We start from the raw sequence: 10,595 nt of genomic DNA on the forward strand, positions 1-10,595 counted from the left end.
AGAGTTGAAACCAGACATTTACATACACTGTATAAATAGACATATAACCTGCTTTTTTTCTCACTATCTGAGATTAAATCAGACTAAACTTTTCCTGTGTCAGCTCAGTTAGGATTACCACAATTATTTCTATTTGCTAAATGCCAGAATAATGAGAGAGATAATTATTTTTTCTTCAAAGTCAGAAGTTTACATATACTAAGATCACTCTGCCTTCAAACTGTTTGGGAAAGCCCAGATGATGATGATGTCATGGCTTTGGAAGCTTCTGATAGGTTAACTGACAACATTTGAGTCAACTGGAGTCACACCTGTGGATGTATTTTAAGGTAAACCTCAGACACACTGCTTCCTTTGGTGACAACATGGGTATAGATATCAGGAAGAGAATTGTGGACCTCCACAAGTCTGGTTCATCCTTGGGTACAACTTCCTGATGCCTGAAAGTTCTATGTTCATTTGTTCAAGCAATTATATGCAAATATAAACACAATGGGAATGTCCAGTCATCATATGGCTCAGGAGGGAGACGGGTTCTGTGTCCCAGAGATGAAGTGTTTTGGTGAGAAAAGTGCGTATCAACCCCAGAACAAAAGCAAAAGACCTTGTGAAGATGCTGCTGAGGCTGGTAAGAGAGAGTCATTATCCACAGTGAAGGCAGCTTATAAAGCTGACTCAGTTACACCAGTTCTGTAAAGAGGAATGGGCCAGAATTCCAGCAAACTATTGTGAGCTTGTGGAAGGATAATATTTAAACTGTATGTCTTGGGTCAAACGTTTTGTTTGATCCAAGACATACAGTTTAAAGGCAACACCACCAAATACTAAGGAAATGTATGTAAACGTCTGTGTTTAAAGAAAGTAATACAAAAAAATTCTCTACAAATTCTCTCTCTCATTATTCTGGCATTTAGCAAATAGAAATAATTTTGGGAATCTTACCAGCCCTAGAACAGGAGAAGTTTAGTCACATTTAATGTCAGTTAGTGAAGAAAAAAAAAAGGTCTTGTGTCTTATTATACAGTGTATGTAAATTTCTGCTTTCATTCGTCAGCAGCTCAACACTGACCCAAAACAGCTCGATGCAAATTCATGCGCTCCGTCAACATTATCCCACTTCGTTCTCTGTCAGCCCTCAACGCATTTAAAATCATCTCCCTGCCTTTAATATTGTATGCCCACTTACATTTTAAAAGCTGTGTTTCAGTCGCTTGGTCCAGATATTTCAGCTATCATTAACTCTCTGTCCACTGGGGTTTCCCTCCTATTTTAAACGTGCTTCTGAGACAACTAGCCAGGACGAGGTCATCCATGTGTTCATACCTCCAGGCTGGACTACTGCAACTTATTCAGGTATCAGCAAGTAAAACATATGAAGACTGGAGCTGCCAGATTTCTAGCACACACTAAGAGAAGTGACCACATCCTCACTGGTCTTTACTGGTTTCCTGGAAGTTTTAGAACTGACTTTAACATTTGCAGCTTGCTTGTAAAGCTGCTCAGACTCCTGCCTGTAGCTGTGATGTGCCTGTGAGCCTGATATCTGCCTGAGCTCCTCCAGTAGCGCCCTGCTGATGGTCCCAGACTCTCACCAAAGGTTGCCAGGCCTTTGCTGTTCAGGCCTCTCAGTTGTGGAACTCTCCGCCTGAGGATCTCGGGAAGGCAAACTCAGTATCCTCTTTTTAATGCTCATTTTTTAGGATTTGCCTTTTACTAAACTGATGGTACTGATGTCACCACGCAAAGTCAGTCCTTGTCTTGGCCCCCATGCAGTTAAATTTGCTATTGGATGTTAGTAACTTGTGTCTTCTTTCTCTCGTAGTTTGTGCTTTTTTTTATTCACCTGCACATCTTTCAGGTATTTCTGGCTCTGAAGCTGTGCAGCTCTGCTCGTCCCACCGATTGCTCCAACGTGTATGATCTCTTGTTCGTTGTCTGTTTGCTATAAACAACAAAATACTACAACAAATATTTATATTTTCTCTGAAATTAACAATCATGTAGGACTTTAGCTACAGTATCAGAATCAGAGTCAGCTTTAATGGCCAAGTACGTACACAACATACAAGGAATTTGGTTTTGGCTGTTGGTGTTGAATTAGGAATGAGCATTAGGAAAATTAAAATAAAATTAAAAATGAAATAAAATACCTATCAAAAGAAAAAAAAAGATAACAAGCATATACAAGAACTTAATATAATTTCTTCAAGAATTAATAATAATTTATATTTAATCATATATATTTGGTTCATTTTCCGGACCTATAATAGCAAAGTGTCTGGCTTTATTATTACATTAGTTTGGCCATAATTTATAACACCAGAAGGTCTCACCTTCATTTGCAATATAGTCACGTAAAGTATCATTTTTATACAATTTTTTGTACTGTTAAATCTTTAATGTGTAAATTGCTCAGCTATAATCACACCTTAAATACGACTACAGGGTCTGAACTGCAGTCTTTGGTCTTTTTAAGTTACTTTTGTAATGTCAGTCATAATACTTTTTACTGGAGGCTGTTGTTTTAGATATGCTACATAAGAGCTTGGTCATGACTTGACTTACCTGTCTTATCTCGTCTATGTCGTATGTTTCCAATACTTACTTATTTAGTTTTCTTTATTCATCAAATTAGACATTTGTTTTATTGTAAAGCACTTTGCAGCTCTGTTTTTAAAAGGTGCTACACAAATAAAGTTATTATTATTAATATTATTACTATGATATGTCACTGCCTGTGTCTTCTGTCTGCTGGAGGTTCTGCTGTTTGGTCTCTCTGTCTGCTCCTCCTGATAGCTATCTCTGTTTGTTGCTTGTCAGTGCTGATCTTTTCCGTCTCAACTCTCCTCAGCACCATGACCGATGGTGGCAGACAGTCACCTACCCTGAGTCTGGTTATGTCAGAGGTTTCTTCTAGTTAGTTCTCCCTCCCTACTGTCTCCTAGTGCATCACAAGGGACAATTCTTGAGCTTCCCTCTATAGAGCTCATTTCTGGCAGGTACGCCTTTCCATTCATATGCTGCCACCTGAATGTGTCGGCTTCAAAATACAATTTTAAAGGAAAAATCCAGAAGAGATTAATGTCACAAACCTATAATAAACATGATATAGGGTTTTACAAAAGGTTAACAGGCGCTGAAGTTTGGTTCGTTGCCTTCAGTCTTTACTTTGGGTCTGTTATAGACCTGCAGCATCAAACAACAGCAGGATCCATTTAAACGTCTCCAAAGCAAGAGAGTTGTGAGCATTTACACTCATTGTACAACAAGGTAGCTTCTTTATTTACCTCACAAATTATCCCTGACATAAAGACAAAATTAGTTATTTGGACAGTTTAGTAAGCTTGTTATTAGTTTGGATTTGCTGTAAGTGCTGTGAGGAACAATCATGTAAAAGTGACCTACAGTGACCTGTATGTCCAACTGATGTCACGTAAACAGACTGATGAAACCAACAATGTTCCTTGTCTCTGACAGGACCTAATATTGTTGTATTGTTATTATTGTTGTATCCAGTTGTTGAACTTGATCATTAAGCTGACGTATGTTTTGATTTTGTGCGATATAAAAAACTTCGATCTAGCCATTTGGAATGAAGCAGCAGCAGTTGTGAGATATTAAAACGCGACGCTGGCTGTCTTCTCTCACGCTGTTTTTACTTTGTAGGAGCAGAACGTGTCCAAACACACTGCAACCACAACAACTGTACTGATGATGCATGTCTGAACACGGTCATTTAAACTGTGCTCATGTTCACTCATCACCTCATTTACACACAATACCCATTTCAGTGTTCATCCAAAGTAAAAACAAAGTCACTGTATAAAGACACAATAACACAACAAAGCAGGCATTAGAAGGTGTTTCATACGGGGATTTGTGTTACAGCCAATTCATGGTTTCATCTTTCCCACGTACAGATGTGAACTTTATACGACAATGTGCATGTAGCTCTGTTCACAACCTAAAACAAACGTTGTACATGTTGGTCCTACACACAGACAGTCACACTGCGTCTTGCGTTGAACAGAAAAAAACACAGTGGTTTACCTCGGATGTCGACTGCATTTTTAAAAAGAAAACAACAGCGAAGTTCAGACTGTTGCACCGAGCTAATGATTATTCCAGATAGCCAAGGGCTACAGAATATTCTGCCACCAGATTATGTTTCCTTCTCGTTTGTCCCTTCCTAGCTGGATACAGCACAGGATTTCTTGAGAATTTAGAACTTCCCACAGTGTTTCTTTGGCTTTTCAAACTACAGATGCTAGAATCTTGGAGTCTTATCTGGGTTGGCGTACCATGAACCGAAAATCTTTCACTTAAACTGCGTTTAAATTCAAGAAAAATAATGTGACTAATATGCTGAAATACAGCATATAATATTAACTTAACACCAGTCAGCCACAGCTTTAAAACCACCTGCCTAATATTGTGTCAGTCATGCCAGGACATAAAACATTTGACTTCTAACATGATTCTATTTGCACTAAATCCCTCCTGAATATTCCTCAGTACTGTGTGGAAGATCAGCCAGCAGTACCAGGAACGCCAGGTGAAAAGAAAGCTGCACAAAAGCTCAGAATTAGAAGTTTAGTTGTCTAGTTCTGTTCTGTTTGCTCTCAGGAAGGGAGAGGCTGCGTTCCAAGGTACTAGACACAACGCACCCATAGGTGTAACCCTATGACTCGGCCTATTGAGTCACACGTATACCTGTAGGCCCTATTCAATCATTTACTTTATGAATGGGGTAACACGAATAAGGCATTTAGTGCTGCAAGCTGTAAAAAAAAAAACAATAATATTTTTTATTTTTTTGTAATGTTTAAGGTTCTTGGATCAACAGGCACAAACACTATGGAGACATAATCCTGGGGGAATTAAAATTCTCAAATGTTCAGTTTTGTATTGGGAGCTTTCAAAACTTGGACAATAATTCTGGTTTGATTTGAGCTCTGAGACATAACAAATCCTCCAGCTGGACAAAAACATTTCTTTTTCTGAATGTCTCCTGGCTAGGGCCACACCTTCACAGACTCAGGTAGTGAATCTACAGGTACAGCAGGTTTTAACAGCTCCCTGACTGAGCAGCAGACAATAATACCACTAAAGTGCACAAGTCTCTTCCGTGTAAGCAAAAAATAATAATCTTCAGAATTTTCTGTTTAGCAAAATAAGATTTAAATGGAGTTTAAAACATTGTCATGTTAACTAATGTAAACAGACAGACCCACCAGGGGGAACTGAGTGAACAAATAAATATAACAAGTCTGATTTTCAGATCTGACGCCTCCTTTTTTATTTATTTTTTAAATAATTTTTATTTTTAAATTTCTTTTTGAAATAAGGATTAAGTGATCCAGACTGAACTATTACATAACTATTGCCGTAACATTTGATGCACACAGTCATGGCTCCTAGGGGATGAGTCTTTAGACTGGTTATTTACTCACTAATTAAGTAATTTATCGATGCTTAGAAGCCAAACTGTGTACAGACATGCATGGTTTCCACAGAACTCTGTGGGCCATTTCTTACTAACACTTGTCATAAACATAAGCGGTTGGACAGGAATCACCAAACAGCTTTGAAGTAGGCATGCTGGGGCAGGAGCGCAGATACTTTGAGCCCCACCAATATGAAACCCTGAAGGACCAATGAGAGGCCTCCTTGGAAAAACACACGCTCTGCTTCAACTGGTCAGCATACAGAACACATCTCATGATGTGTTCATGTTGTCGCTCATAGTTACACCATGAAACAAGTCTGTACACTCTGAACCACATTGCGTGCTAATTCCCACACAGTAATAAAGAACGTCAGAAGTGGTTAAAAAAAATAAATAAATAAATAAATAAACAAAAAAAAATAATGTTATCTGGGATTTTGACAAATTTGTGCCTAAATGGCTTGATAGTGCCCCCCCCTCCAGAAGTTCCCTGTCGTAGCCCTTTCACTACATTTCATTTACATAAACAACATAAACTTACAAAAAGCCTGCTGTAGCCATATTCTAAACCTTCCCATCAGGTTTAGTTGGTGTCATCCAAGGACGTTTGCAAAGCCAAGTGACTTTTTGTTGAATGTACATTATCCAATACGCCCAAAACTTTACAGCATTTATGAGGCCCCTGGAGACTGAGAGAGTCGTGCATTCATGACATTCAAGAAGGTCATGCAGGGAGAACATGGGTTATCAGGTTGAACACACACTTGTGGAGTCCAGGCCACAGGCTTGGGTGCAGGCTGTCCTTAAAACATGAGTAAATACCAGGATGTTCGAAAACTCATGCTCACTTCTCTGGGATTCCATTTGTTAGGCTACTATTGTACTATTGTAATTCTAAAAATGCAATAAATTTAAAACAAATGCAAAATAGACATATTTTTACTGGTGGTTTTACACTTTTGGACTCCACTGTAGTGTATCGCTGGAACTTCTGGATATCTATACAGACAACAGATGTAAATACTCTGTTTTCATATAAATAGTGGGAAAAAATCGCTAAAGCCAGATTCTACTTTTGTCATTGTTACATTCCTTTGTGATATTTTACCTGTTTTAATTTTTATAGCTTTGCTCTTTATGATGCTTTTTTTTTTGTAACTCTACTGTAGTTTTTTAATGTTTTAAATCACTTTAGTAACAGAACTTTGATTTTGTGCATAAACATATTTGATCATTGTCAAAGGTATAATTGTAAATATCACACACTGCAGTTTGTTCATATCGACTTCCAGGTTCATGGACGGCACAGAGCACAGAGACTGGACAGTAAATAGTACCGAGTGTGTAGTCAGGACATTAGCTAACAAATAGTGCCCTACTTGTGCCTTACTTGGCAAGCAGACAAAGCAACATTGAGTATATTTGCCCAGTTGGTCTCCACTGCAGGTGTATGTAGAGAACCTATATATGTCCACGTGTTTGTGCACGCACTGTGTACATGAACTGGACTTTGCACTAGAATTTGCACTGGACAAGTAAAGAAAAACAAGCACAGAAAGGACTGGATGTTCTAAAAAAGTGAAGAAAACTGATAATGACACGCTGTGGTTGCGGCAAGAGAGGTGGCACAGAAAGAGGAGATAAGTGAGAGTGAGGGAGGCAGACAGACAGAGAGAGAGCTGTCACTGTGTGTGTGTTTCATACTGATGCTGAAGGGGAAACAAGGCGAACTTTCCCATTTATATACAGCTTTATTCAGCAGAATCAGACCCGGCTAACCTACATTGCAGGCCCACCATCTCATATTTATTCAGCTCTGAGGAGCAGTTGAGTCAGGTGTCTCTGTGCTGCTCTTTATTCACAACTGTCAGAGCTGCTGCTGTGATTCATCAGGATCTGAGGAAACATGGCTTTGATCAGTTTTTTAGGAATCACAAAACGTTCCATCTATTTTTGGCTTTTTTTTTTTTGCAAACCTATTGTCTCATCAGACTGCAAGAGTGCTGCTCTCTTTTAGGGTTGTTACTGAATATGGAGTTTAAATTTAGTTCTGTCAACACTGATGTGATGCGATACTAACTTGTGTCTTGATGAGTCAAAATAAAATTCTACTCACTATCCAATTACTGTTAACAGTCAAAATGTTGTTGCTTGTTATTCATGCAAACATCAAGTGTCTTTTCTACCATCAGTGATGATTCCTCATGGCTAATTAGGGCTACATGATATTGAGAAAACAACAGTGTGATATTTTATCTGTGTCATATATTACGATATGAAAAAAAATAACAAAATTTACACCAAATAAGTTGCTGCATTTAGAAAGAAATAATCATAGTCGAGTGACTTTGTGGTGATTTTAATGCAAATGCACAGAAATTCTATACTTTTTCTGAAACATTACTTTTTATTGCGCAGCCCTTTTTTATGGTTTACTGTTGCTAATTTTTATCTACTCAGGAAAATGCATTCAAAATATTTTTTTTTGCAACTGATGGTGCTGCAATCTGGCTTCATCATAGAGAACAATGTGGTGCAGACTGAAATAGTCGAACAAGTTTGTCGTGTTTGCTCATGTAATGGCAACAATTGCAAAACACTGCCAGCGTGGTGAATGTTTTTGGCCAAAATCGTTCTTTCTTTAGCTAAAATATTGCCATACAACTGACCAGGACTTTTACATTTCAACAAACAGAGCTCTGCTTTCAATTGCATATTGAGCTACATTCTTGCTGATGTACAAATCTTTGCATCAAAACAGGATATAAAATAAGTTTCAATCTCACATGAGTTTAGTGCATCTCCTAGAGGCAACTTACATGCATGGCCAGAAGTGTCTCTGAAAAGTGTGAAATAAGGCGTTCTATTGTCAGACTGACCCATGTGAAGTAACGTGGTTTTATCTACACAGATAGTTTCCTATGAGCTGAATAAGTGGACGACTCAGTCTAAATGCCAGCTTCAGTCGATCATTGTCATTGTTTGTGCGATTATGATTAATATGTAATTAATAAAGCAGCTGATGTCTTTTTTGAACAGATCTTCTTTTTTGGTGTTTCTTTCCTGGCCTTCGCTCATGTTGCTGTTCACATGTGGAGCCTGCAGACCACACCTGCATGCTGACAGACTCTATGTCACGTAAATGAAGCTAGATTTCAGAAACAAATCTCTTAAATCACTGTATATTGTGCTTTATCAGACAGACTTCTTATGTAGATTAGTAATGGAAAATCTGAAACTGAGAATGTATTTTTTTTTTGGTACCAAGGATGAAAACATGATGTGTTTGAGGTACTTTGCCTGACTTCACAACATACTAAGTGCTGATGTGGCCGTCGTGTGCGCACACATCACAGCTGTGCAGCCCATCTTATGTCTCATGAATACATCTTATAACTCTTTTTATATAACATATTGTGACTCACTCATGAAACTGTTTAATTTCTGTCAGCCAGAACCAACACAACAGCCTTCACTAATCCACAGCAACAGAACCAAGGAACCAGTTCAAACATCAGTAAATCTAGCGTCTGAAATAAGAAGTTGTACTGCTGAAGAGGGATTCTTTAGGGGTTAAAACAAATCCATCACTCAGGAAACCTACAGCCAACAGCCTTTCCACAACACAGATGCTCATTTTTGTCCCTGTATTTTCACCCTGGGCTGAGAACTTTTCTAGACATGTTTGCTGGTGCATCATAAAGGTTTCTGCCAAGATACACGACTACAAAGAACCAATTCATGCGCCTACAGAGAACCTGTTTGTTAATGTGTGTCTTGCACATTGTAAGTCATATGCACTTCTGACCAGCACACTGCATCTCCTGTGCAGTTACATGTAAAGCTGCTAGCACCCCTCTGCCACTGCACAACAATATTACTGACCTTAAAGGCAAACTTGCGGGTGATGCTGTCCGACGACCGCACTCCTCCGATCCGGAAGCTGAGCAGGGGCAAACTCCCTAACACTGTGTCCTCCTTCTCATCTGTGAAAAGGAACATTGACAGTGTGAGGACAGCCCAGAGAGAATCACAGATACAGAATAATGATCAAGAGCATTGCTACAAGTACTATGCCAGTGAAATACTAATTACGGCCTGAGTCAGTGCATTCAATCTGCTGGAAAAAAAAAAAAAAGGCAGCAAAAGAAAGCAGGAATGTTCAGAAGCCAAACATGAGAGTGGGATCAGAAGTGTTCTCCTCCCAGCACATTCTCTGCTTTCACAGTGACAGTTTCCTAGAATAGACATCCATTATGGTTCCCTGCGCTAGGCAGCAGTATCACATCCACACACATGCATCCAAGGATCCAGCAGTGATAAACATGAGTGCTGTAGAAGGTGAGCACCAGTGCTGACGAAATAATGGAGGGAGACATGAAAATTTCAGCAGTTTGAAAAGGGATCTGTGTGTGTGTCCTCCTACCTTTTCTATCCTGAATGGAGCTGAGCACCGACACTCGCTCACTCACCCTCACTGACTGTGTGCTCATGTGTGGGTGTGTGAGCGAGAGAGAAAAACAGAGAGCAAAGGAGGGCAAAGGAGCAGGAGGGAGAGAGAGAGAGAGAGAGAGAGGCAGGGAGAGCGGTCTGGGGGAGGGGGAAGGGCTTGTGCAATCATACAATACGCAGATCCCTGCTCTGTGTGTGTGTCTGTGTGAGATAATGATCAGCCCATGTGACTCAGTGTTGCAGGAATCTTGGCCCCCGCCCAGCTGTACCTGCTGCCTGTCTGCACCAATAAGATTTCAGCTGCATATACTGTACACATACATAGGAACAGGGATATACAGGGACACTCCTGCCTCTCTCCTGCCCGTGTCTCCCATACATGAGCAGCTTCAATCATTTATTGATGTCTTAAATGCAGAGACTAAAGCCGTGGAAATGTATTCTGTTAGACTATCTCAACAGAAAACACAATGCTACATACAAGATGAGTGAGATAGGAGTTGAGAGTGCAAAAAGTGATCATAGCAACATGACAGAATAAAACACTTGGCACAAACAATATGAAGACATGTCACATTTCAGAGAAGCTGAATCTGGCTAATCTGTGGTGTCTTTATTGTTTGTTATTTGCCTAAATTATATATTTTTATACTTTAAGGGTGAGTATCTGTACCTGCAGACACTTTTGGTTTCA

At 39.3% G+C, this 10,595-nt stretch overlaps 1 protein-coding gene across 2 annotated transcripts in view; it reads right to left on the reverse strand.

Annotated features, from left to right (window-relative positions):
• Window positions 1-10,595, reverse strand: part of plekha6 (pleckstrin homology domain containing, family A member 6) — a 103,850-nt gene that overhangs the window by 41,589 nt on the left and 51,666 nt on the right. Inside the window, exons 1-2 of one of the 2 annotated variants that reach the window (XM_008302847.1) lie at window positions 9,876-9,948; window positions 9,335-9,435 (exon numbers count right to left, since the gene is read on the reverse strand). In XM_008302847.1, coding sequence (XP_008301069.1) covers window positions 9,335-9,435; window positions 9,876-9,942 — 168 coding nt within the window. In that variant the 5' untranslated portion in view covers window positions 9,943-9,948. Of the gene's footprint in view, window positions 1-9,334; window positions 9,436-9,875; window positions 9,949-10,595 lie in introns of those variants that run through there. The other variant, XM_008302846.1, reaches the window with a different exon arrangement.

This window comes from Stegastes partitus, unplaced genomic scaffold (assembly GCF_000690725.1).
Source record: "Stegastes partitus isolate 25-593 unplaced genomic scaffold, Stegastes_partitus-1.0.2 Scaffold1895, whole genome shotgun sequence".
Taxonomy (NCBI): Eukaryota; Metazoa; Chordata; class Actinopteri; family Pomacentridae; genus Stegastes; species Stegastes partitus.